The following is a 27305-nucleotide window of genomic DNA, read 5'->3' on the forward strand; positions in this document are numbered from 1 at the left end:
GTCGCCGGCAGGGCCCAGCGATGCGAACGGAGGGAGGACGCGCCACCTGCCCTGGCATTGCGCTCCGAAGTCCAGCGCAACCACGCGAACCAGGAAATCGTTCCGGAGGCCCCGCCCCTCTCGCCCCCTGACCCCGAGCCAGGGGGCGTGGTCTCGTCTGCGCCTCCGCCTCCAACGCGCGCAACTGGCTCAGTCCCACTGCGCGTGCGCGCGCCCCTGACCAGGGGGCCCCTTGCGCTCGCGCCCCTGACGCGGGGACCCCCTGCGCGTGCGCCGAGAACGCCTGGGTCTCCGCGCTTCCGGGCAGGGAAGGGGCGGCGGGTCTGAACTTGGCCTCGCGCCCTCCCTGCTCGCCGCCCCGGCTCCGCTGGCGAAACCCGAGCGCACAGCAGGCGCGGGGCCGTGACGCACACCTGTCGGGCAGCCCGGCCCGCGGAAAAGGATGCGCGGAGCCCCAGCTTGAGCCGGGTCTACAGCGCCCCGCGCTTCGCGACGTTCCCGGAGCAGCGGCCGGCTCGGCTGGGCGAGACGCAGTAAGCTCCTCCCCCGCTTTCTCTCGGCTCCTTCGGCCACCGGCGCGCCTTCTGGCCCAAAGGCGGCTGCGCGCGCGCGGGGCCGAAGCAGAGGTCGGTGGGTCGGCCGCCGGCCACGCGCGGCTGTAAAGCCCTCGGGCATTTTGCTGGGACGTCACCTTCGCCACCCCCGCCTGCCTGCAGCCGCTGGAAAGCAGGCGGGGCCAGAGCTTGCCGGAATTCCCCTCGCACCTTCACAGCAAAATAAATGACTTGTTCGCGTCCCACCCCTGGGCATAGGTCTGTCTGATGGTGGTTCTGCAGCAGGCAGCCTGGCCCCTGCGAGGCTAGTCCAGGGGACCAAGGGCCCCTTCCCAGGCTCCCTGGACTGCAGTTCAGTGGGAGGAGGAACTCAGTGCTTTTTCCTGGGATCTGCTTCATCTTTGGTATTAGCCCTCGGGTTTCAACCAGCGTTTCCAACACATCGATACAAGGAATAGTTTTCCAGAAGTAAACCTGCCCAGAGCTCGGAAAATCAGCTCACTCAAATTTGAAAGTTTTGCCAGAAATGAGAACTTATGGAAAAATCATAAGCCTCGGTTCCTTGCCTCACCGCCCCCCCCCCCCCCCCAGGAGGAAAGGTAGCAGATGAGGGAACGCTGGTGTAGCGTGGGCATATTTTAAGCCATGCTCTGCACTCTGCAGCAGTGAATGGCTGATTGAATATTGGAGCATATGAGGCTCAGTCTGTAAGTTTTAGGAGCACCTGAGATAAAAATGCTCCGTGTCTGGCATGAACAGAACTCATTTTCCTGGCGTAACTTTCTTTGAGGTAAATGACTGCTCATCAGTAACCACTCCAGGCAAACAAACACACAAGTCATTTGTATCCAAACGCTGGAGTTTACTAAGTTACTCTTAAAAAATTGTTTTTAAACAGTGATGTTAGAGAGAGGAACATCATGTTGTTCCACTTATTTATGCATTCATTGGCTGATTCTTACATGTGCCCTGAGGGGACCAAACCCACAACCTTGGTGTATCTTGGTGTTTCAGGATTATGCTCTAACCAACGGACCACCTAGCCAGGGCTGCTAAGTTCCTGTCGATGGTTTTAGGCCATTTAAAAGGGAAACCGTTACATCTGCGGGCAAGGAAAGGGAAGCCGAGAGGCACGCTGGTCACGTGTGGCCCAGCCACTTCTCATTCTATTGATGGGATTGTCATCCCTGGTAGGCAGACTGCACCTGGAGTGTGTCTGACCCGCACCCGGGGCAGAGCCAGGAGTCTGGTTCTGCTTCTTGCTGCCCCCAGTTGGGAGCCAGGAGGCTGTTTGGGAGAGTTCTCACCACGGTTGCCTCCTATCGTATTTCTGGGGGTTTTGGCCAGGCGTTAAAGTGAGGTGACGATCCCCATTTTACAGCTGGAGAAAAGGCCCTCAGCAGTGAAGCGAACGCCTAGGGCTACGGAGTTAGAGGGTTACTCCTGTGCTCTCTGGGCCCAATTTAACCCCCTCGCGGGCTGGGCGGGGACTTTTAGCCATCTCAGCATCATTTCCCGTTGCTTTTCACCTGTGTGGTAGGAAGGTCAGGAAGCTGTCAATGAGCTAGCTTCGTTGTTCCTTGGCATTTTCTGCCGCGAGGCGGGTAATTGGTCTTGTAGCCGTTCCAGGAAGCTAGCAAGAAAAGTCCCTTTACCCGTGACGCTGTTGGTTTCACAATAAGTCCCTTTACTCGTGGTGCTGTTGGTTGCGTAACGGTGGGGCTAACGTTTCTTGGGTGCTTACTGTATGCCAAGCATCGTGCCAAGCTCTTTACACGGATCGTCTTGTTTTGTTCTTATCGACTTGTTTTCCCTCTCTGCGGTGAAGTACAGAATAAGTGATGTGCCAGGTCACACAGCTGTTGGGTGGCCGAGCCAGGGCTGGAACCCAAAGTTCTCACCCTTCAGAAACTGGAAGGATCTTCCTGGTTTTAACAGAGCAACTCAGGCTTAAACACAATGTTTTCCTGACGTCAGGAGGAGGAAGGAGAGTGAATCACTGTCGGGCAGAGTGGGCCGAGGCTGATTACAGCGGCTAGTGCTCAGGGCTACTTGACCTCAGGGTGTAGAGCTGCCTCCCTGTGTGGGTAGCGGATGCTAGAGAAATAGCCTATCACTCCAACCACTGTTAGAGGAGCAGGATCCGTGTCCACACTAATACAGTGTGTACGTTTTGCCGTTTGGGGTTGGAGTCACGCATTTTTACAGGTGGGGGGAGGTAGGGGTGGAACCAGTGTGCCTGGATTCCAATCCTGTCACCTCTTTTTTTTTTTTTTTTTTTTAATGATGATGTTAACATCAGGTATTTTTAAAAAATATATTTTATTGATTTGTTACAGAGAGGAAGGAAGAGGGATAGAGAGTTAGAAACATCGATGGGAGAGAAACATTGACCAGCTGCCTCTTGCACACCTCCTACTGGGGATGTGCCCGCAACCAAGGTACATGCCCTTGACCGGAATCGAACCTGGGACCCTTCAGTCCGCAGGCCGACGCTCTATCCACTGAGCCAAACCGGTTAGGGCCAATCCTGTCACCTCTAAGCTGCCTGAGTTACGTCACCTCTCCCCACCTGAGCTTCTTCTCTCCTCATTCTAAAAATGGGGACAGTCATAGTATTTCTTCTTGGGTTGTGGTGTGATGCATGTCAAGCTCTTAGCCTAGCATCGGACACATGATTAAATACTCTATAAAGATCTCTTTTATTATTCATAGTATTGGTTCAAGTAGTAAGTTGCTGCTAATGTGTGCTGTGCCACGGTGCTTGACATCACTTCTAGAGCCTTGTTCTTATGTGCCATCACCCGCAGGCAGAGCGCTCAGACACAGGTGGCAGCGGCCTCGTGCCAGTGGGGTTTACTTGTTCGTTCAGCAGGTCTTTAGGGCTCACCCTCTGAGTGCCAGGCCCCTGTTTTGGATACTGGAGACATGCAGCGAACCACCACGAAAACCTCTGTCCCGTTGGCACGTATGTTCTTGCGAGGGGAGGGGTGACTCACAATCCTCCTATATAATAAAAGGCTGATATGCAAATTGACGGAACGGTGGAACCACCATTCGCTATGATGCTCACTGACCACCAGGGAGCAGATGCTCAATGCAGGAGCTGCCCCCTGGTGGTCAGTGCGCTCCCACAGGGGGAACGCCGCTCGGCCAGAAGCCCTGAGCCAGGCCCACGGCTGGCGAGCACAGTGGTGGTGGCAGGATCCTCTCCCGCCTCTGCAGCAGCACTAAGGGTGTCGGACTGCCGGCTTAGGCCCGCTCCCCATTGTCAGTTGGATATTCCCCGAGGGCTCCCGGACTGCGAGAGGGCTCAGGCCAGGCTGAGGGACCACCGTCCCCCCCCCCCCCCCCCCAGTGCACAAATTTCGTGCACCGGGCCTCTAGTAACAAAATAAACATTCTTATCACACATTCAAAAGTGACATGTACCGTGGAGAGAAATGAAACGGGTTGACTTGGGGGCGGGAGGTTTCCGGTTTTACATAGTCAGCCGAGAAAGCCTCACTGAGAAGGTGACATTTCAGCAGAGAATTGAAGTTGGTGAGGGGTGAACCAAGTGGACGTCTGTGGGAAGAAGTAGGTGAGGCAGAGGGAACAGCAAGGACAAAGGCCCTGGGGCAGGAGAATGGGTGGCTGGAGCCTGGAGCGGGGCAGGGAAGCCGGGGAAGAGATCAAAGAGCAGAGCTAAGAGCTGGGAGGCCAGAAGGTGTAGACCCTGCAGGCCCCTGAACAGAAGAACAACATGATCTGACCCGCCTGTGAAAGATCGCTTCTGACTGCTGTGTTCAGGGGTAGAGAGAAACGGGAGGCCAATTAGCAGGTTTCTGCCGCAGTCCAGACAGGTGACGGGGCGGCCAGGACCAGAGTGGAGCTGGAAGGTGAAGGGAGGTGGATGTTTTTACAAAACTGTCGGATTTGCTGGCTCATTGATGACCCGAAGTTTTCCGGCCTGAGCACGGGCAGAATAGAGTTGCCTTTTACTGAGAATGGGGAAATGTGCATTGGGAGCAGGTCGGGAGATAAGTCAGTTTGATTTTAAGCGTGGAAAGTCTTGTAGACAACCAGCTAATGGTGCCAGCGTAGCAGTTGGTTGTCAGAGTGTGCAGTTTAGGGGGAGAAGGTCCAGACTGGAGATACAGACTTGGCAGAGCAGGCCAGGCATGCTGGTAAATGTGTAACAACCTACTCGGCAGGGGTGCAGGCTGGTGGGGAGCCTGGAGTGCAGTGTTCGCCAATATCTGCTGGGTAAACACTCCTAGCTGGCCAGTTTCAAGCACTTTTTACAGAATATCTTCCCTTACAGATACAACAGATGGAACTAATGTCAAGAGCATGGATAAGAGTAAAATGTAGTCTTACCTGTGTCTTCAGTGTAATTGGTTTAGTTCCAAATTTGCATCATCCAGTTATTAACAATGGCTGTGTTTAACAACTGGCTTGAAAAATTCCTGAAAGTTTAGCATTTGAATCTCGTGTGGAGGTCCAAGGGGGCTCCAGCACAGCGTTTGGGTCATGGGGACCCAAGATTGGTACCTAAAGAGGTGACGGGAATAAGGACCCCCTGAGAGTAGGAGAATGGCCCAGAGTTTAACGTGCATGTGCGAGGGGTGGGGAAGGTGGCACCGACGGCCCCCCAGTAGGAAAGAGTGCAGGAAAAACTGGAGATCGCACTCACAGAGGGGACTGGGCACAGCCCCTTGTCCTTCAGTTGAAAAGGATCTGTGGTTTCACTTGTTTGCCTTCCTTCTACACATCCTTTCAAAGATTCCAAAGTCCTGGGCTGTGGTTTGAGAAAACCTTCCTCCTTCCTGCCTGGCACACAGAACGTGAGCGCCCAAGGTGTGGGTACCAGCAAAGGTGTGGATGCCATGCTGTGCTGGGAAGGGGCAGGGTAGCAGCGGCCTCTGACCTTTACCTCCTGCTCCTCTCCCGCCCTCGGCTGCTGGGCCCAGAGGACCAGAGCTGCTTCCTCCTGGGCTTTACAGACACCGCCGAGCGCAGCACCTGCCGGTCTGTGCGGGCCCTTTTGCTTGGGCAGAAGCAAAGACTGGAGCCCCGATTCTGACCCAAACCCTCTGGCCAGCCAGTGTCCACACTTTGCGATGTTAGCAGAGCTGTGCTGTAAAAGGTGAGCCCCCAGGATGCCTGTAGACCCCTCAGTCTGGAGCTGCGGTGCCTGGACCCTGGGATTGTGCCCGGTCAGCCCCAAAGCCCTGATGAGCCGCCAGAAGACCGCCTGCCGCCCCTCCCCCAGGAGGCCTCGGGCCTGCCCTGTGCTGTGCAGTGTTTCTGGCGAGTGTCTTGAATAATAATTGTTGTAAATGAACTTGCATCTTCTGTGCATGTAACTTACAGCTTCATAGAGTTTTGTCTTAACTTCTGAATGACACTCATTGCTTCATATTTCATTATTATTATTATTATTATTATTATGTTTTTATTGCTTCATATTTTAGTTCTGCATTTCCACCTGCTGCTTTGGCCTCGGGCTGTGTCTCTCTGTTAATAGATGGTTATCGCCTTTCCTTGGTGAGCGTAGGACTTGAGGACAGGAGAGTGTGGTAGGTCCTGTAGCTCAGACCTCGTGTCCTGGATGGGACGCTGGGGCCGAGCCGGGGAGAAGTCTCTCTCGTTCAGGGTGGTGTGGTCGTTTAGCAGCAGGACCCGGGCAAGAATCACCACGTGTTCCAACTCAGACCACTATTCCGTCCGTCCTGCCCTGTGGCTTCTCGAACTTTTCACTAAGGGTTTTCTTGTTTATTAATGATAAAGAGAAGAGATTCGTAGCAGGGTCAGCGGTCAGAATGCCCCCTCCATGCTCTCGCGTGAGCTTCAGGGATGTAACTTTAGATTTCTTCCATAGCCCGTTCCTCTCAGAGCAGGCGAAGAGGCAGGAGGACGAGCTTCAGCAGAACCTCCCGAAGGAGAGCCTTGAGCAGAGCGGGCTCAGGCCACAGGCGCGTGCTGGGGCCACCGGGGGCCCCTGTTTTTCAATGAGGAGACGTGGACCCTAACTGTTGAGGTGACTTACTGTATGCCAAGCCAGGGTCGTGTGGCCGAGCCGGAGGTGGCTTGGAGCCAGGTCCTCTGATTGAAATGCCGCGCTCTGTCTACACAGGGACGGAGGCTCAGGCTGTGTAGCCCCACAGCCGCCGCACCTACAGTTTTCTCAGCTGTAAAACGAGCCTCCTCGCTGAGCCTCCTCCACAGGCGTCTGGAGGAAGGTCGAGGCACTTAACCCTCTGCACACACTGCCTGCTCGGACCCCTCGGGTGTTAGCGTCAGGCTCTCGGGGGTCGGCAGCCAGCTGCTGCCGGAGGCCGGGCAGATCTAAGCCTGCCGTGGATGCGGAGGCGGCCCATCGCCGTGGTGAAGGGAGCAGGAGGCAGGTGTGTGTGTTTTGATCTGCGGCCCCTCTGATGAGAGCTGTCCCTCTAAACTCAGTGCTCCGTATTCCAGAGTCTCGTATTCTAAGTGTGCTCTGTAGGGGCCGGCTGTCGGCATCTCTGGCCCCTCCCTGGACCCTCTGCATCAGAATCTGCATTTTCAAAAGATCCTCAAGAGACCCAGATGCACATTAAAGTTTGAGAAACACTGTTAAGGTTAAGCAAACATGGCAATAAGCAAATCCAAACACACACACACACCACACACACACACCGCCCACCCTGGTTCAGGGAGGAGCTGTTCCCGGGTGTTTAGCAACCACAGAGTAAGCAGACTTGCTGCAATCACTGGGAGCTCTGATTTGTGCTTGTTTCAAGGAGTTCTGGGACATACACAAGAGGTAAGGGGGCACACCTGGGCACTGGGCTGGTCAGGGGGGCTGCAGCAAGAGCTCTGAGTCAGAACCAGGTTACAAAGGACCTGGGAGGCGGGCAGGCCCGGGGCTACCCAGTGCAGCTTTCTGCAGTCTTCTGGGGCCGGGCCGGCGGTTCTGGCCCCTGGGCTCCCTCACCTGCCCACCCAGGCACCGGAAGTTCTTGAGCTCCTTCCCCTGCGTGTCCTGGCACATCCAGAACCCTGGCCGCTGCTCGGATCAGGAGCCCTGAGACGCAGCCTGCCAGCTGGCGGCTCCAGGCTTCACCTTTCTCCTGCTCTGACCTTGCAGCTCTTCCTCCCTCCCCACAGGGGCATTGCCACTTACGGAAGGAAATGGTTGAAGGGCCAGGGCCAGGAGTTGGAGAGCAGGAGAAGAAAGTAGAAGGGGCCTGTGGCTCCCCTGCATTGGGGGGTGGTGCAGGTAAAGGAGAGGGGAGCCCCTTGGTCCTCCAGTTAAAGCTGCAATGGGGAAATGTCGGTGTCCTGTGCATGCTGGTACCGACACTGTGGTTGGATCCTCCTCTTGGTTTGGCTGCTAACGGGTGCCGTCTCGGGGCTGGTCCCGAGAGAGATGAGGACGAGGCACAGGGAAGTGGAGGACGGGGTCAGATGCCTGAGTCGGGAGGCAGATCCGGGGCCTCGATCCAGGGGCGATGCAGGCCTGCGGGAGGTCGGCTGACCGGGGTGCAGGGCTTCTGTCGCTTCCTGTGATTTCTTTAAACCTCAGTTTTGCTGTCTGTAGACCAGGTTACAGACTCGTGGTGGAGGGTTTCGTTCATCCTTTATCTGCCTGCCATATAATAGGTGCTAATCAGTCGTTCTAGTTCCTACTTAATAAATAAATAAATACATATTTATATGGTATTGATTTCAGAGAGGAAGGGCAAGGGGGAGAGAGAGAAAAACGTCAATGATGAGAGAGAATCATTGATCAGCTACCTCCCACAGGGTATGCACCAGGGATCGAGTCCACAACCTGGGCACGTGCCCCGATCAGGAATCGAACCGTGACTTCCTGGTTCATAGGTCGATGCTTAACCACTGAGCAACACCGGCCGGGCCTAGTTCTCTCCTCATTAGCACACCCAGGCTGGGCTCATTACCCCACCTGTTTCTGAGACCCAGCTGCTGGCTGGATTCCTTCCTTCCTTCCTCTCCCTCAGAGCGCGGCCTTGGTGGAAATGGAAGGATGGGGGAGCCTCGGAGTAAAATTGAGCCCGATGAGCTTTACAACCTGGGTTCGAACAGAGGCCAGAGACGTCGAATCCTCTGGTGCGTTTGTGGCAGGTCCGAGGCCTCTCGCCCTTCATACATGTCAGCTGCTCCAAATTAAGGCTGCAACCAGCCAGGTGTTAGGCCCGCCTGGGGCAGGCCGCAGCGTGCTGTTGCTGTGCAGTCAGCTCAGGAGCCAGGGGGCTGGTGCCTGTCCAGCTCCCCCACCTCTCACCTGGGGACCTTCAGCTGCCCGGGCCTCGGCTCTTTTACCTGCAGGAGGGCGATGAGATGGGACTTCTCAGGTTCCTGTCCGCATTCCGTGAGATCTGATGCTCACCCGCATCAAGTTCATGCTTGGAACGTGTTAGCATTCAGTGTTTGCTGCTCTTATTAATATACCATGATACTTACACAGCACTGTCGCAAGCACAATATAAACATTAACTCACTGTAATCTTGTAACAACCCTATGATGTAGGTACCTCTCATACTCCCATTGCAGGTGAGGAAACCGAGGAACAGAGGTCGTATAATTGTCCAAGGTGAGGGCTTGAGCTGAGATTCAAACTCCGTCCTTTGGTTCCGGTCTATGCTTTTTATCACCAGGTGTAGCAGCGACCTGCATCCGCTGTGTGCTGGAGCCAGTGCACGTGGGAGCGGCCAGGGGAGGGGTGAGAGGAGTGCGCATCTCTCACAGCTCCAGCCACCAGCCAAGGACCTGCCACCATCCCTAGCTGCCCCGCTGGTCCAGGCAGCCTGTGCGCCGGGCAGAGACTGGCCGTGGCCATGAGGTGGACAGCTCCGATCCCATGGCAGCCCTGGGGCCTCCCTCACGGCTTGTGCCACCTTCCCGTGCTCTTGGAGCAAAATGTTCCGCCTCCGCCAGGGGCCTGCCACCTTCCCGGGCAGAGTCCTGTTTACAGAGCACGCTGCCTACCCGCTGGCTTCCTGGCACTAACAAGCTGCGAGGGGCGGGGAGGGGCAGTGCTGGGACTGGTGGTTTCCTGAGAAACACGTGGCTGTTTCTTGCCAGGCAGGAAATGTTCGGTAGCCTGGAATCACGTTCGATAGCCTGGAATCATGTTCGCCCCACATCACGCCACCTGAGCGTGTCTGATCCTTCCCTGTTCCTTGTCTCTCCCAGGCGCCCGGGCTTTCGGAGGATGCTCGCGGTGGCGATGTGCGTGGCCCTTCTGGGCTGCCTGCGGGCCCAGGGGCTCCAGGGACACGTCTCCGTAGTCCTGCTGGGAGCCACTGGGGACCTGGCCAAGAAATACCTATGGCAGGGGCTGTTCCAGCTGTACCTGGAGGAGGCGGGGAAGGGCCACAATTTCAGCTTCCACGGGACTGCTCTGACAGCCACCGAGCAGGGCCAGGAGGTCGTGGCCAAGATCTTGGAGTCCCTTTCCTGCCCCAAGGATGTGGCACCCGCTCGCTGTGCTGAACTCAAGGACCAGTTCCAGCGGCTGAGCCAGTACCGCCAGCTGAAGACCACGGAGGACTACGTGGCTCTGAGCAAGGACATTGAGGCGCTGGTGCAGCGCGAGGGCCTGTGGGAGGCGGGCCGCATTTTCTACTTCTCCGTGCCGCCCTTCGCCTACACGGACATTGCCCGCAGTATCAACAGCAGCTGCCGCCCGGGCCCCGGCGCCTGGCTGCGCGTTGTCCTGGAGAAGCCCTTCGGCCACAACCACCTGTCAGCCCAGCAGCTGGCCACGGACCTCGGGAGCTTTTTCCACGAGGAGGAGATGTACCGGGTAGACCACTACCTGGGCAAGCAGGTGAGCCTGCCAGGCCGGAGCGAGCTGGGCGCACGTCGACCCGTGGACGGGGCCACAACACTGACTGTGGGATTGGGCCTGAAGGCGTGTGAGACCTGTGCTCCGTGGTCGTTTTGAAGGTGGGCGGGAGGTGAGGGGGTGAAGGGCAGATGGTGAGCAGGTCTGTGTGGCCCTTGTCCACGTGTCCTGTCTTGTTTCCTAGCGGGGGCCGGGCTCTGATCTCTCAGCAGTGCCCTGTGTCCCCTCTGGAGGTGGCCCCGAGACACTGGGGTCTGAGCCCGGCTTCTGGCGGGGTATGCTGTGGGAATTAGAATTGATCCCCTTATTCCACACCCATTGGCCTGCTTTTCAGTATTTTTTCTTCCCGGGTTCTGTTTTGAGCCAGAAGGCTGGCAACAAGATCTCAGAACAGAACAGGGGCGCAAGGCCCATGCTTCTCAGTCGGGCCCTGTGGCAGAGCGTGGGGCTGACCCGAGGGACGCACCTCAGCTGACGGCGCCCTCGGAGCCCCGTTAGGACACTTCCCCCCGGAAACGCCAGCAGAGAGCGCGCCTGTGTGCCCGGTGCTGACCAGGTGGCGAGCCCAGGCCTCGGGCGTGGCTCTCCGTCCGGCCCCATTGCGTTGCAGTATTCCCAGAGTGGTCCTTCGGCCAGGGCCTGTCCCGGGGAGACTTCACTTGTTTATGAGAAAAAGAAAAAAATAACACTGAATGTCAACTTGAAGCTTTCCTTATTCCATTTTTGGTGTTACAGTATCTTTCTGTGACTTAATGTTGATGGTAATAGGCAAAAGGTCATCTTAACTATTTCCTTTCCTGGCAAACGAAAAAGCTGTTGGCCCTGTGGCGGTCACCTAAAGGTTTGGAGTCCTTCCTGGGCCGGGAAGCCTGGCGGCCAGGGGCCATCGCTCTGATCGTCTCTCGGAGTCAGGAAGAGAGGGGGTGGGGCCCCTCCTGGGAGCCAGGACTCCTCCTTGGTCCCGAGGAGAACCCGCAGCACACCCCTCTGCTTCCCCGCCAGGCCGTGGCTCAGATCCTGCCTTTCCGAGACCAGAACCGCAAGGCCCTGGACGGCCTGTGGAACCGGCACCATGTGGAGCGGGTGGAGATCGTCATGAAGGAGACGGTGGATGCAGAAGGTGCGTGAATGGTCCCGCTCACGCCGCCTTGTCCTCCCGCCCTGTGTCTGCTGCGGCGCTGGCTGACCCCATGCCTCCGCCAGTGCCTCGCAGAGGGGTGTTGTTGCTGGTGTGTGGACCGCTAGCCCCCAGGGCCCCGCAGGAGACCTGAGTGGTCAGCGCTGCCCTCAGAGCGTGGGGTCTTCTCACGTAAATGTGGCTCTGATGCCGAGCAGTTGGCCAGCAGTAAGTGCCAGAAGGTACCCCGAGTTCTCTGGGGGTGCAGGGACCATCAGGTCGCGTGAGGCTTCCTCAGACTTTTGTACTCGTCCAAGTGGCAGCCTCTGCCTGGAAGGCTTCTCCTCACCTCCTCGCCTTCCGGCCCCTCCATGCCTGGTCCTCAGCTCAGGTGTCACTTTCCGAGGAAGCCTCTGCTGAGCATCTCAACAGCATCCACTCCCGTGGCACAGCGCCAGGCGCCTCCCTTCACTGCCCCCCCTTCACTTCCCCCGCTAGAGGGCGGGAGGGGGAGAGAGAGAGACATCGATGTGAGAGAGAGATATCGATGTGAGAGAGAGACATTGATGTGAGAGAGAAACATCGATGTGAGAGAGCAACGTCGATGTGAGAGAGAAACATCGATGTGAGAGAGAAACATCGATGTGAGAGAGCAACATCGATCAGTTGCCTCCTTCATGCACCCCGACCGGGGACAAGGTTCCAATCAACTGAGCCACTGGCGGGCTGCCCTCCCATTCCTTTCCTCATCATATCCCTGTCCCTGCAGCTCGCAGGGTCTAGGGCCAGGGGTGGACAAACTTTTTGACTCGAGGGCCACAATGGGTTCTTAAACTGGACCGGAGGGCCGGAACAAAAGCATGGATGGAGTGTTTGTGTGAACTAATATAAATTCAAAGTAAAGGAGCGGAGGGGAGAGCAAGAGAACTGGATAGAACAGCCGGATCCGGCCCGCGGGCCGTAGTTTGCCCACAGCTGGTCTAGGCCATCCCTGCTCTGGCACCTGGCACCCTCCTGGGAGGTGCGGGATGAATCCCCCGTGAGCGAGCAGGGTGAGCTGGGTGAGGAGACCCGCGTGTGGGCCCGTCTCTGCCTCACCTGGGTGACCTCAGCCCACCACTCCCCTCATCTGGGAGATGAGCACGTTGCGTAGACGACCGTGGCTAAGGCCCCTTGGAGCTCTGGCATTCTGGGAGTTCATCCAGTTTTTTGAGCATGGATATGTTCAAAGCGTTGGTTCTTACCTGAAATAATAAAAGCTAATTCTTGTCGTGTCCCAAACCCTGCATTAGCCAAATGAGGGGGGTACTGTCATTACCTCCACTACAGGTGAGGTTCGAGGTCACACCGGAAGTGGTGGGCCCGGGTCCTGGGTAGGCGGTCTGGCTCCCGCACCGGCTTCCAGCTCACGCTGAGACCGCTTCTCAGCCCGGGCAGGAGCCCAAGGCCCGTCCCTGCCCCGCACTGTGTGCCTGGGCAGAGCGGGACCGGACCCGTGGGCCTGGGTGGGGGACGAGGAGGTCTGCCTCTTGTTCTCTGCCTTCTCCTCTTTTTCTTTCTCTCCCCCTGGTTGCTCTCTCCAGCTTGCTCTCCCTCCTCTTTGGATGTTGTATGTAGAGCTAGAAGTCTGGTGACACAGGGAGCAGTGGGACAGCCTCTGTCCCCCAATACCTCACAGATCCATGGAGGGAGAGAGTATACCGGGACACACTCCAAACTGGATGAGGCAGGCAGGGGTGCTGTGGGGCAGGGGAGGGAGGCATGCTGGGCTGGAGCATCAGGCAGCCCTTGGGAGCCAGGCCCGAAGGGCACTGCCGTCCTTCAGAGGAGCTGCGTTTCTCCAGCCTGGACCCACATCGGAAGAGAGGTCCCCACGCACTGAGCTTTCCGGGGTCTCGGGATCCCCCAGTCCTGCTGGATTCCCCTGCTGTCCTTAGCGAGGGCTCAGGCCGGGGCTCCCTCCTGGGGCCTGTGTGTGTCTGATGTCCTAGCGGCATGAGTGCTGGGCCTCCGCTTGCTCTATCCGCAGAGGATGCGCGCAGGCCCCGTGCCGAGGGTGGGCGGGCGGGCCGAGGGCGGGCAGGTTGGGGAGCCCGGCCGCACCTGCTGCGGGAGCCAGCACCTGCTCTGCCTGGACTGGCCTGCTCACCGCAGGGCTAGGACGCAGACTCCCGCCTCCTCCACGCTGTCTGGCAGCTGCTTCTGTGCCCGCGCCGGGTTGGGGACAAGCCGCACTGTCTGGAGGCCCCAGTGGGCGCCATGGCCTCTTATTTCTTGGCCCCGTTGTCACTTGTGGGTTTCTTTGCAGGATCCCCATGGAGCCAGGGGCTAGACAAAGGGCAGCATTTTGGAGGAAGTGAGTTCTCTGTCTCTGTGTCTCTCCTCTCTCTGTGTGTGTCTCTCTCCTGTGTCTCTCTCCTCTCTCTGTGTGTGTGTCTCTCTCCTCTCTCTCTGTGTGTGTCTCTCTCTCTGTGTCTTTCTCTGTCTCTCTCTCCCCCCAACCCCACTGGGACTTAGGACACGCATTCTTCACATCCAGGAAGTGGCCTGTGCAGCTCTGGTGCCCCAAGCACTGAGCCTTGCTGTCCCCTCTGGGTCCTGCTTTGGAGCCCGCACCCTGCAGCCCCCCCACCGTGGCCAGGAAGCCCTGTGTCCAGCATGTCAGGGCCTCGGCTCGCCTTTTCCGGGGTTGGGTAGGAAACAGGCAGGGCAGTCTTTCCCCTGCTGCTGGGGGTCACTGCCTGCTGCTGGGGGTCACCGCCTTCTGCTGGGGGTCACCGCCCGCTGCTGGGGGTCACCGCCCGCTGCTGGGGGTCACCGCCCACTGCTGGGGGTCACTGCCTGCTGCTGGGGGTCACCGCCCGCTGCTGGGGTCACCGCCCGCTGCTGGGGGTCACCGCCTGCTGCAGTGGGACTGAGCGTGGCCAGCAGGCAGGCTCTGAGCCCGGCGCTCTGCTCTGACCATTAAGCCACAGGGCAAAGTGGGGCCTTCTCCCTCCAGCACCCCCAGCACTCAGCCCCTGGCTTTTCTCCTGCTCCTGCAGGTGGTCACCCCTCGCTGAGTCCTGTGCAGGGAGGCAGGGATGGGTCCCTGGTGGCAGCCTGGACCACCACCCGAGTGCTGGCAGGGGCGGGAGTTTGAGCTGTTCTGGCCTGAACTGCTGCAGGGCCCGGGAGAGGGACTTGTGAGCTGCAAGGTCATTAGGATGTCCCCACCCCCACTCACTCACATCCACAGGGACGGGGTTGGCTGCCCCAGCTCCCTCCCTCCACGGCTGCGAGTGGTTTTTTTTTCCTCCTTTTCTGCCTCAGCCTCTGGCCCAGAGGAGTTTGCTGCAGCGTCAAGGCCGCTGCATAGACAGCAGGGAGGGGGTGGAGGGAGGGAGAGACAGACACAGAGAGAGACATGGGAGGAGGGCAGGAAGAAGCAGTCCGCCCTCCATCTGCCAGTGCAGCTCCCTCTTCTCATCTGGGTGCCCTCCTGAGGGGTCCCCATCCAGTGAGCCCCTGAGAGTCGCAGGAACGTGGGACCCGGGTCCCCTGAAGCAGCCCTGCGAGCCATACAAGAAGTGACTTCGGCTGGGCCACTTTGCTTCTATGGAGATGACGCCTGCTGGTCCCAGTCCGGGCTGCTGGGAAAGGCTCTGGAAGGAGGGCTGGGCCGCTAACGGACTGGGGCCCGGCTAGGGAGGGTCCCTGTCCTGACCCTGGGCAGGGAGCATGATGCATGTCCACTTCTGAGGGCGGAGTGACCGCTCAGTGCCTCTCACTGAGGGACGGGCAGCCAGGGTCCTCCCAGGTACCAGCTGGCCTGCCTTCCGCCTGGTGTGCCAGAGGGCTGGAGCACGCTCAGCAGTGCAGTTGCGCCGCACACCCCCCCCTCCCCCCGTCTGCAGAGCTGCCAAGGTGAGTGCAGGCAGTGCCCGGCTTCCTGACCAGCGGACCGCTGGCTCCTGGGCCCAGCCCCCTTTTCGTTTTCAGCGATCCCAGAAGGTATAGGGCGGATCTCAGCTGGCTTTTAATTTCTTATATATATATATATTTTTAAATATACTTTATTGATATTTTTTACAGAGAGGAAGGGAGAGGGATAGAGAGCCAGAAACATCGATGAGAGAGAAACATCGATCAGCTGCCTCCTGCACACCTCCCATTGGGGATGTGCCCGCAACCAAGGCACATGCCCTTGGCCGGAATCGAACCCGGGACCCTTCAGTCCGCAGGCCGACGCTCTATCCACGATGTGCCCGCAACCAAGGCACATGCCCTTGGCCGGAATCGAACCCGGGACCCTTCAGTCCGCAGGCCGACGCTCTATCCACTGAGCCAATCCGGTTTCGGTTAATTTCTTATATTTTTAAAGCCCTGTTTTTACCAGGAAATTGGTATCTCCTGTAATGTGGAGGCAACAGGACCCAGCAGTCTCTGTTACATAGTGACGGTGACCCAGTGTCTGTCTGTCTCTGTCTCTCTCCCTCTGCCTCTCTGTCTCTCTCGGAGTGTCTTGAGGGTTAAATCTGATGATGTATGTACATGGGAATACTTTACAACTGGAAATGCTGCTCTCTATATATGTTGGCAAGGACAGGAAGTAGGCATGGCCTCAGGCCCTGGGTTCCACCTGACTTATTTATTTTTATTTTTAAAATATATTTTTATTGATTTCAGAGAGGGCGAGGGAGCGAGAGTGAGAGAAACATCAATGATGAGAGAGAATCACTGATTGGCTGCCCCCTGCATTCCCCCTTCTGGGGATCAAGACTGCAACCTGGGCATATGCCCTGAGTGGGAATCAAACTGTGACCCCCTGGTTCATAGGGCGGTGCTCAACCACTGAGCAGCACCAGCTGGGCTAATATATACCTTGTAGTAGCTCTATATTTCTGTTCAATTCTGTTTATGCCACAGAGTATGGATTGTTCTATTAGGCATTTTGGTTGTTTCAGTTTTTGCTAATTTAAATAGTCCTTTGTGAGCTTTCAAAAAAAATTAAGATATAATTCACATGCCATAAAATTTACTCTTTTAGCCCTAGCTGGTTTGGCTCAGTGGATAGAGCATCGGACTGTGGACTGAAGGGTCCCAGGTTCAATTCTGGTCAAGGACACATGCCTGGGTTGCGGGCTCCATCCCCAGTTGGGGGCGTGCAGGAAGCAGCTGATCCGTGATTCTCTCTCATCATTGATGTTTCTCTCTCTCTCTCTCTCCCTTCTTCTCTGAAATAATAAAAATATATTTTTTAAAAATTTACCCTTTTAAAATGTACAATTCACTAGTTCTTAATGTATTCACGAAGTTGTGCAACCACTCTCTAATTCTAGAACACTTAGGAGTATTGCATTTATTTTCCCTCTAAGTATACTTCTGAAGTGGAATGAATAGGCCAACGGAGAAAGTCTCCTTTGTTATTCCATCTCCCCAGACCTCTCCTGCCTCCCATGAGATCCCACCCCGTGAGGTTTGGAGGGGCAGCGCCGCTGCGGGGGCAAAGCGGTGGGTCTGTCCAGCTTGTGAGCGTGGACGAGCCCTGGACTCGGGCAGGATGGAAGCCAAGTGTATTGGGCCTTCCTTCCATCGTCCATCCCACTGTGCTGTGTTCCATCCTGTTCACATCGATGGACTTCAACCCTCACCTTTCAACCCAGGAAAGGATGCTAAGGGTCAATATAGATCATTTTCAGAAAAAAAAAAAAAAATCCACAACAGCTGGTGGCAACTAGAAAAACCCAGCTTGCTGGGATCTTCAGGAGGCCCAGCCTCTCCCTTCCCTGTGCCTGTGCTTAGCTGCAGGGCCTCCCCCTGAGAGGCACAGGTTCTGGTCACTGCACTTGAACTCTGAAAAGACAGAGCCAGCCAGGAAAGGATCACAGTCTGCAATCTGTGGGCTGTGCTGAACGCGGGCACCCCCTGAAGCTTGAAATTAGGAAGAAAGGAAGCTCTCTTTTGCACAGCAGGCAGTAAGCCTCGGAAGTGCTTTCTCCCCACGGATCGAGAGGGGATAAAAATAGGAAAAGGGCCACTGAGGGATTTGCTAAACTAATGAATAGTAAGCAGATAACAGGGCTTTTAAGGACTCTGCTGTGTTCTTGCCATCAAAAATTCCTCTGTTTGCAAAGCTTTATTCTCTTTATACTCTTAAATCTGCTGCAATTCATCGATTCTAAGACACATTTTCCCCATCTCTGAAGTTGGGTTTACCACTGGCGAAGTGACAGTTGAATTGGCACCCCTTTTCTTCGAGGTTATAAAAAAATGTTTCTTTCACCATTGATGGCATGTTTGATTTGACGAAATCCAGCATATCCCCCCAGTCATTGCCTCCCCAGGCCCGTCTCAGACCACCAGCTACCTTTGAGGATTTTTTTTTAGAGGAAGGGAGACGGGGAGAGAGATAGAAACACCAATGATGAGAGAGAATCATTGATGGGTTGCCTCCTGCACGCTCCACACCCAGGATTGAGCCCGCAACCGGGGCATGTGCCCTGACCCGGAATCGAACCGTGACCTCCTGGGTTCATAGGTGGATGCTGAACCGCTGAGCCACACCAGCTGGGCACCTTTTAGATTTTTTTTCACTGGAGGCCACACCGCCTCTTCAGCCTCAGCAGCGTTAGGCCTAAAACCATCCTTGCATTTTTCTCACAAAATAGAACTACTCTTTCTAACTCCTTTTATTCCCATATGGTGACTGCTGTCCGAGTCGCCTGGTGGGCCCCTCTCATGCCGCCCTGTAACAGGGCTAACACCAGCCGGTGTTCCTGGTGCTGCTTGTGTGCCAGGCAGTTCCCAGGCCTGTGTGTGTGTGTGGACTCATTAACCTCGCCGCAGCCCCGCTGGGAGGCACGTAACGATTCCTCTTACGTGTGAGACAGCCACTCCCCGGGGCCTCAGGGCTAAGGCATGGCCGAGCAGCGGCCGGGCGGAGACCCCACTCCAGGTCCCGACCCTGAACTGCCTTTCGCCCCTCCGGCCCGTCCCCACCCAGTGTTCACTCACCCACAGACTATCATCCGCGTCACTGCTGCTCCCCGCACCCCGCCCTGCTGCTCGATGTCATTCCGCGGCCCCTCTGACAGGTCACCTGGCAGGCCCTGGCCGGCTCATCTCCCCACAGCCTCTCTCATGTCCCCACTTCCTGCTCTAACACTTTGTGAAACACCGCTATTGAGAGGTAATTATGTGTCACGCAGTTCACCCATTCGAGGAGTGCAGTTCAGCGGCTCGAGTATGTTCACGGAGTGGGGCAGCCATCCCCACGACCCACTTTAGAGCATTCTCATCACCCCCAAAGGCGCCTTGTGCCCCTTGGCTGCCCCTCTAACTCCCCCTTCTCCCCAGCCTGCCGCAACCCCTGACCTTTCTGTCTCTGGATTTGCCTGTTCTGAACATTTCACATCAATGGACGGATATGATTTGTGGCCTTTTGTGTTTGGCTTATTTCACTTAGTGTGATTGTTCAAGGTTCACCCATGTTGTAGCGTTTGTCAGAGGAACATTTTTCATTGCTGCCTAGTACTCCATTCTGTGGGTAGACCACATGTCAGCCCTGCATTCGCCAGCTGGTGGACATGCAGGACGCTGCTCTTCTGTGGCTATTGGGAATAATGAGGCCACGAGCATCCATGTACGAGTTTTGGTGTGGACGTACGCTTTCCTTTCTCTTGTGTGTACATGACGGTAGGATTGCTGGGTCCCATGGAAGCTCTTGGACTAGTTGCGGTCAAGAACCTAACAGCTCCTCACACTCCTCAGTCTAGTTCCCAAGGCCCTCCCACCTGTCCTGGATTCCTGCTGTTCCCAGCCACAACCGGCTGCTTCTGCCAGGCCGGGCGTTGCCTCTGAACTGTGTGCTGGGGCCCCTGCCCCCTGGCTTGTGCTGTCCACCCCGACTGGGATGTGGCCCAGGGACAGTCAGTCCAACATACATGTCTTCGAAACACGCAGCATTTTAAGCAATCTGAATGATGGGTGCACATTGAAAAATCATGAGATTACACTCAATGGTCCAAACGTTTATGTTCTCCAAAAAAATTAGAAGACTTGGTCACCCCGAGCCCACACTCCAGTGAGGCACCACCTGATGGCAGCTGCGGCATTTAACTGTCCTGAGGGACATAAGCGCCACCCCGCTCCCCTCACACCTGCCCTGGGCCCCCAGGCACGGGGTCCCCAACCTTTGACCTATCCCGTCCTCTGGAGCCCCGCTCAGCTTCCTCCTCCGACCACGTGCTCCGTTCTGAAGTCCCTGGTGCTTGGGCCAGCCACTGCGTGCCATGTTCTGTGGTCGTTTCAACGGGGCGGCAGGAAGTTGAAAGGGAGGTGTTCGGTGGCAAGAACTGCAGGTGCTGGGGCCAGCTGCCTGGGTTCAAACCTTCACCAGCTGCGTGACCTTGGGCAAGTTACCTAACTTCTCTGAGCCCCAGGGGTCACAGCAGGACGTCCTTAGATAGCGGTATGTGAGGAGTAAGTGGGCTGATAGCCATACGTTGTTACTGTCGTAGCTTTTTCCTGGTGTCTTCTCAATATTGTAAGAGCTTTGACGGTCAGAACGCTGTGGGGCGGGCTTGGCCATTGTCTTTGCAGTGGGGGTCCTCTGAGCATGCGAGCTGGACAGGACTGGACGGTCTGCTGTCCCAGTGTTTCCGCTCTGGCCAGGGACACCGAACTCTTGGTGAGAAGGAGTCAGCACTCCACCACCGGGGACACGGGTGCCTTCCTGCAGGCAGGCTGCGGCTTCCTCTCTCGCCCCACAGCACTGGTCCCCGCATTGGGCGTGGCATGTTGTGCTGAATTCAGGGCGGGTTGTTCCCTTGCTCGCGGCCTGGTCCCGCTCACCGTCCAGCTGGCCGGAGCCGCGCTGGGAGCCTGGCAGGCAGGTGGCTTGGGACCTCACTCAGGACCCCGGTGGCCGCTGAAAGCAGTGTGCTGGCCAAGCCGGCCTGAACAAGGAGCCCTTCTTGTTGTTTGTTTGAACAAACAACATCTATATTGACTTGATAAAAAGGAATGCTTACAAAATACACATAAGATCTACGGGACTATGGTGTAGCAAATACCACGTACCCCCCAGCCTGACTTTAAAACGGCTCTAGTGTCTCCGGGTCCCCCCCAAACTGCCTCCTGCCTCGCCTGCAGTGCTCCACGGTCTGAGTGCGGTAGACCACGCCCTGGCCTCTGCCTGTTGTTGCCATGGCTGTCTGACCCCTGACAGTGGCTGTGGCATTTGAAGGGCGCCATGCTGTGTGTTGGCTGGAGGTGGCTGTTTTGTCCCTTTATCCTGCATTCAGGATAACCTCTGAGGTCTGACTTCTAGTAACTGACTCTGACTCCTTCCCTTGTTTCTGATACAGAAAGCATTTCCAAGTTCCAGGAACAGTTTTCCTCTGTCAGAGTTCTGTTTCTCTGGTCATTTTCCATCCTGTGTTGAGAATTAATTTTTGGGGGGGAAGCATTCTGTTTCTTTCTGTCGACATGTTTTTTGCAGTTGATCCGTGACGACGCGTGTCTATTCGTTTTCTCCGCTGTACAGTGTCCCGTGGTTGCGGGTGGCGCGCGCTCAGGCGCCAGGGCTGCAGCAGTGAGCCGAGACGCAGCCCCTGCTCCGGGAGTCACGGGCAGCGACAGGCGGGCACTGAGTTGGGCAGGGGCTGGCAGAAGGCAGGGCCCCGCAGGGTGTGCCAGAGGTCAGTGACGTCTCCCGAAGCTGACCCGCGCACGAGTGGCGTTGCCGGGGTAAGCGCCAGCCTGCGCCGTGGACAGTGCACACGAAGCCTCCATCGGCGATTGCCCTCCCATCGTGATGTGAGGCTTCCTCTGTGTGTCGTCGGCCGCGAGTGCGGATGGGAGCCCTGCCACGCAAGGCGCTGTGCGCTGGCGCCTGAGCTCTCAGACAGCTGGAGCGTGTCTGCACTTGACTCTGACAGTCATAGCTCACGCCGAGCTCTGGAGGAGGGGCGGACGTGTGCGTGTGCGTGTGCGTGCGTGTGCGTGTGCGTGTGTGTTAACCCGCCCCTGGCGCTGCTGCCCTCACCATGGCCAAGTACACTCTTGCTCTGGTGGAGTAGGGACAGTCGTGGTGGCTGCCGCGCAGGACCTGTAGGTGTGACCAGAGGGCACGGGTGAGCCTCTGCACCGTGCCAGGCCACAGCGAGCGTCGGGCTGTCCTGCGGGCTGTGCCCAGTGTCTGTGTTATTGCCCTCACCTCGTCCACCTACCAACGTGACGTCTCCACCTGGATGTCCACCTGAAACTCACCTGAAATGGACCTCGTGTTTCCCTCCGTCCAACTGCCCCTCCCCGTCTCCCCATCTAGGGGATGTCTCCACCGTCTCCGCCGCCGTCCTTCCCAATCTGGGTGAGGTCTCTGCCGCTGTCCTTCGCTTAGGCCCGATTCTAGGAGTTACTTTGGCTCCTCTCTGCTCAGCAGCCCAGTCAGTCCCGACTCAGAATGAGTCATCCACTCCCTCCAGCCCCTGTGCTCCCACTAAAGCCTTGTCCCCAGGGTCCTCGCTTCTACAGCCCTTCTCCCCACAGCTCTGCAGCCCCTCTCCCCACAGCTCTGCAGCCCTTCTCCCCACAGCTCTGCAGCCCTTCTCCCCACAGCTCTGCAGCCCTTCTCCCCACAGCTCTACAGCCCTTCTCCCCACACCTCTGCAGCCCTTCTCCCCACAGCTCTGCAGCCCTTCTCCCCACAGCTCTGCAGCCCTTCTCCCCACAGCTCTGCAGCCCTTCTCCCCACACCTCTACAGCCCCTCTCCCCACAGCTCTGCAGCCCCTCTCCCCACACCTCTGCAGCCCTTCTCCCCACACCTCTGCAGCCCTTCTCCCCACAGCTCTGCAGCCCTTCTCCCCACACCTCTGCAGCCCCTCTCCTCACAGCTCTACAGCCCCTCTCCCCACACCTCTACAGCCCTTCTCCCCACAGCTCTACAGCCCTTCTCCCCACAGCTCTGCAGCCCCTCTCCCCACACCTCTACAGCCCCTCTCCCCACACCTCTGCAGCCCTTCTCCCCACAGCTCTGCAGCCCCTCTCCCCACAGCTCTGCAGCCCTTCTCCCCACAGCTCTGCAGCCCTTCTCCCCACACCTCTGCAGCCCTTCTCCTCACACCTCTGCAGCCCCTCTCCCCACAGCTCTACAGCCCTTCTCCCCACAGCTCTACAGCCCTTCTCCCCACACCTCTGCAGCCCTTCTCCCCACAGCTCTACAGCCCTTCTCCCCACACCTCTGCAGCCCTTCTCCCCACACCTCTGCAGCCCCTCTCCCCACACCTCTACAGCCCCTCTCCCCACACCTCTACAGCCCCTCTCCCCACACCTCTGCAGCCCTTCTCCCCACACCTCTGCAGCCCCTCTCCCCACACCTCTACAGCCCCTCTCCCCACACCTCTGCAGCCCCTCTCCCCACACCTCTGCAGCCCTTCCCACACCTCTACAGCCCCTCTCCCCACACCTCTGCAGCCCTTCTCCCCACAGCTCTGCAGCCCCTCTCCCCACAGCTCTGCAGCCCTTCTCCCCACAGCTCTGCAGCCCTTCTCCCCACACCTCTGCAGCCCTCTCCCCACACCTCTGCAGCCCTTCTCCCCACAGCGGGCGGGGTCTAGGCCGAAGGCGCATCTGAACTTGTCCCTTCCTCCTTGAAACCCTCCAGGTGCTCCCCCTGAACTCAGAAAGCAAGTCCAGCCCCTTACCTGGGCTCCAGGCCCCTGCCCTCCTGCCCCCTCCCTCTGGCGCATGAGCCAGCCAGGCTCCATCCTGCCTCAGGCTTCTGCTCTGGAACTGCTCTCCCTGCCGCTGCAGGGCTGACTCCGCCTCCGGGGCCTTCCCTTCCTCTGTCACATCTCTGCGTTTCTCTATTGACTGGCTTTTTCCTCCCTCCCAGCTCCCTCCCCGGAAGCCGAGGACAAGGACCTGTGTGTGTCCTTGGCGCCTGCATGTTGCCTGGCACCTTGGTGCACTTGGTAACGGGTGGCAGTTGTCAGCCCCGTTGGTTGGCGGGAGGCAGACACAGGCACTCAGAAGTCACACCAGTAAGCGGCCCTCAGACCCCAGAGCCCAGGCCCTCTCCGTGAAGCCGGGGAGGGGCGGGGCTGAGGCCGGCCAGGTGTCTGCACGTGCAGCCTGGCCTTTGCTGGGGCCAGAGCCTTCCCCACCCACTTCCTGGAGAAGCCCAGAGAGTGTGACTGCACAAACCGTGTTTGTGGGCTCTGTGGACCGGGCGTGGGGGTGCGGACGGGGCATGCGGGCTGGGGTCTCGGTGCACCTCGGGACGCTGGGCGTGTTGCCCACCTTTATGGCCTCCCGGTCCTCCTCCCGCCAGGTCGCACCAGCTTCTATGAGGAGTACGGTGTCATCCGCGACGTCCTGCAGAACCACCTGACGGAGATCCTCACCCTGGTGGCCATGGAGCTGCCCCCCGACGTCGGCAGCTCGGAGGCCGTGCTGCGGCACAAGCTGCAGGTCTTCGAGGCGCTGCGGGGCCTCCGGAAGGGCAGCGCCGTCCTGGGCCAGTACCAGGCCTACAGCGAGCAGGTGCGCAGGGAGCTGCACAAGCCGGCCGGCTTCCTCAGCCTGACGCCGACCTTCGCAGGTGGGCCCCGGGCCGGGCGCGGCCCCCCGCCCCCCCATGCCGCTTTCCCAGCGCAGATGCCCTTGGGTTTGGGCCGGAAGGGTCTTGAAGTGGGGTTTTCAAGGGGCACTCAGTGGCCTTCCATCAGCTTAAAGCAGCAGGCCCCCTGCTGGCTCCCTTGGGGCGAAGGACACCCCATGACCGTGTCAGTTCAGTCCCTGTCCACAGATCCTTCAGGGCTGGCTCACGCCTGGCTCTCACCCTCGTGCTCCCCCCAGCGCCCCCCCCACCCCCCCAGTGAGGCTGCAAACCTGTCCTGCCACTGCCCAAAGCACCTCCCGTGGGCAAGGACCGCACTGGTCAGGCAGGGCCCCAGAGCCATCCTCTGGGCAGTCCCCGAGGCTCAGAGCTTTCTGGGAGGGGTGCTCCCCAGACTGCAGATAATACCCCCCCAGGAGCAGCACCTGCTGTGGGCCAGGCACTTCGTGTACATCATCTCATGTAGTCCTCACGTGTGCACCCACAAGGCAGTCATGGTTATTCTCCCCACTTAGAGGGAGGAAATGTGGGGTTCAGTGATGGTGAAAAACCTGCCGAGGTCCGCAGGCATAGTGATGGTGACACGGGCAGGGAACTGAGTCAGGAGGATGCTCAGCGCCTGGCCCTTAGTACACCCCCCACCCGCCCTCGAAGTCCTCCTTACCTGCACACACCCCTCCCTTCTGTACCTGACCTTGCTCAGGCACGCCTGAGTCCACCCCACCCCCCTCCCATCCCCAGCCCCCCAGCAGTCAGCATCCCCCATCCTGGGACTCTTTTCAGAGGCTCTGGGTCCAACCTCAGCCCAGTTCCCCTTCCTCGGGGACTGTGAGTCTAGGAGAGGCGGTGTCTGCTATGGTCCCAAGGCTGTTTGTCTTTCTCCTTTTTCTTCTTTTTTGGTTGATCCTCACCTGAGCATATTTTTCCATTGATTTTTAGAGAGAGTAGAAGGGAGGGGGAGGGACAGAGAGAGACGTTGATGTGAGAGAGACATGATTGGTTGCCTCCCGCACAGGCCCTGACCAGGGCCAAGTTTCGAGCCTGTAACTGAGGTATGTGCCTTTAACCAGAATTGAACCCAGGACCCTTCAGTCCGCAAGCTGACACTGTCCACTGAGCCAAATGGGTTAGGGCTCTTTCTTTTTAAAAAACATTTGTATTGATTTTAGAGTGGAAGGGAGAGGGAGAGAGAGATAGAAACATCAATGATGAAAGGGAATCGTTGATCGGCTGCCTCCTGCACGCCCCCTACTGGGGATCGAGCCTGCAACCCAGGCATGTGCCCTTGATTGGAATCGAACCTGGGACCCTTCAGTCTGCAGGCCGAGGCTCTATCCACTGAGCCACATGGGTTAGGGCTCTTTCTTTCTTTTAAAAAAGTATTTGTATTGATTTCAGAGAGGAAGGGAGAGGGAGAGAGAGAGAGAGACATCAATGATGAAAGGGAATCATCGTTCGGCTGCTTCCTGCATGCCCCCTACTGGGGATCGAGCCCATAACCCGGGCATGTGCCCTTGACCAGGAATTGAACTGGAACCTTCTGGTTCATAGGTTGATGCTCAACCACTGAGCCACACTGGCCTGGCGAGGCTGCTTTTTGAGCACTGCTGGAGGGAAGATCATGGGAAGGGTGAAAGGTGGGGGGTGAGCCTAGCAAGGCCGTGGGTGCCCAGAGGAGGGGCTGGGGGAGAGGGCTGGCTGGCAGGGAGGCAGGAAGGGGAGGCGAGTGGGTGGGAAGTCGGTTTCCCATGCTGGAGTGTCACCTCCACTGTCCTTGTCCCCTCAGGCATCCTCGTTCACCTGGACAACCTTCGCTGGGAGGGCGTCCCTTTCCTCCTGATGTCGGGCAAAGCCTTGGACGAGAGGGTGGGCTACGTCCGGGTCTTGTTCAAGAACCGGGCGTGTTGCGCGCAGAGCGAGCAGCACTGGGTCGCGGAGCAGAGCGCGTGTCTGCCGCGCCAGATCGTCTTCCACATTGGGCACGGTGCGCTGGGCAGCCCCATGGTGCTGGTGAGCCGGAACCTGTTCAGGCCCACGCTGCCCGGCAGCTGGGAGGAGGTGGGGGGCCCGCCCGGGCTCCACCTTTTCGGCCGCCCTCTGTCCGATTTCTATGCCTACAGCCCCGTGCGGGAGCAGGACGCCTACTCCGTCCTCATATCACGCATCTTCCACGGCCGCAAGGACTCCTTCATCACCACGGAGAACTTGCTGGCCTCCTGGGCCTTCTGGACCCCCCTGCTGGACAGCCTGGCCCACGAGGCCCCCCGCCTCTACCCCGGAGGGGCGGAGAACGGGCACCTGCTGGACTTTGAGTTCACGGGCGGCCAGTTGTCCTTCTCGGTGCAGCAGCCGGAGCAGCTGGTGCCGGGGCCCGGCTCTGCTCCCGCGCCCAGCGACTTCCAGGTTCTCAGGGCCACGTACCGAGATCGCCCGCTGGTCGCTGCTTGGCCCGAGGAGCTGATCGCAAAGCTGGCCGACGATGTCGAGGCAGCCGCCGCGAAGGCCGTGCGGCGCTTTGGCCAGTTCCACCTGGCGCTCTCGGGCGGCTCCAGCCCCGTGGCCCTGTTCCAGCAGCTGGCCACGGGCCACTACGCCTTCCCCTGGGCCCGCACGCACCTGTGGCTGGTGGACGAGCGCTGCGTGCCGCTCTGGGACCCCGAGTCCAACTTCCAGGGCCTGCAGACGCACCTGCTGCAGCACGTCAGGGTCCCGCACTACAACGTCCACCCCATGCCCGTGCACCTGCACCAGCGGCTCTGCGCCGAGGAGGACCAGGGCGCCCAGGCCTACGCCGAGGAGATCTCCGCCCTGGTCGCCAACAGCAGCTTCGACCTGGTGCTGCTGGGCATGGGCGCCGACGGGCACACCGCCTCCCTCTTCCCGCAGTCGCCCACCGGCCTGGAGGGCGAGCAGCAGGTGGTGCTGACCGAGAGCCCCTCCGGGCCGCGCCGCCGCATGAGCCTCAGCCTGCCCCTCATCAACCGCGCCAGGAGGGTGGCGGTCCTGGTCATGGGCCGGTTGAAGCGCGAGATCACCCTGCTGGTGAGCCGCGTCGGCCACGAGCCCAAGAAGTGGCCCATCTCGGGCGTCCAGCCCGTGTCGGGCCAGCTGGTGTGGTACATGGACTACGAGGCATTTCTGGGGTGATGGGGCCTCGCCCTCTGCTCCCTCCCGGGCTGCCTCTCCCCTG

The 27305-nt window shown here is 58.3% G+C and overlaps 1 protein-coding gene across 2 annotated transcripts; it reads left to right on the top strand.

The window, feature by feature from the left end:
- Positions 1–177: 177 nt before the first annotated feature.
- Positions 178–27278, top strand: H6PD (hexose-6-phosphate dehydrogenase/glucose 1-dehydrogenase). 2 transcript variants are annotated; one of them, XM_080658271.1, is made up of 5 exons: positions 178–533; positions 9739–10375; positions 11396–11513; positions 23828–24097; positions 25902–27278. In XM_080658271.1, exons 2-5 carry the CDS (start codon positions 9758–9760, stop codon positions 27260–27262), a joined length of 2367 nt encoding a protein of 788 aa, XP_080514397.1. In that variant the 5' UTR covers positions 178–533; positions 9739–9757; the 3' UTR covers positions 27263–27278. The 2 variants fall into 2 exon arrangements, with proteins under 2 accessions (XP_080514397.1, XP_080514398.1); XM_080658272.1 differs by lacking the exon at positions 178–533 and adding an exon at positions 6006–7344.
- Positions 27279–27305: the final 27 nt, after the last annotated feature.

The sequence above is a fragment of the Plecotus auritus genome (genome assembly GCF_963455305.1).
Source record: "Plecotus auritus genome assembly, chromosome: 2".
In the NCBI taxonomy this organism is placed as follows: domain Eukaryota; kingdom Metazoa; phylum Chordata; class Mammalia; order Chiroptera; family Vespertilionidae; genus Plecotus; species Plecotus auritus.

Coding starts and splice junctions, on each gene's coding strand:
- H6PD (XM_080658271.1), top strand. CDS start 9,758: ATGCTCGCGGTGGCGATGTGCGTGGCCCTTCTGGGCTGCCTGCGGGCC. Junction 10,376..11,395: donor ACCACTACCTGGGCAAGCAG/GTGAGCCTGCCA, acceptor CTTCCCCGCCAG/GCCGTGGCTCAGATCCTGCC. Junction 11,514..23,827: donor GGAGACGGTGGATGCAGAAG/GTGCGTGAATGG, acceptor TCCTCCCGCCAG/GTCGCACCAGCTTCTATGAG.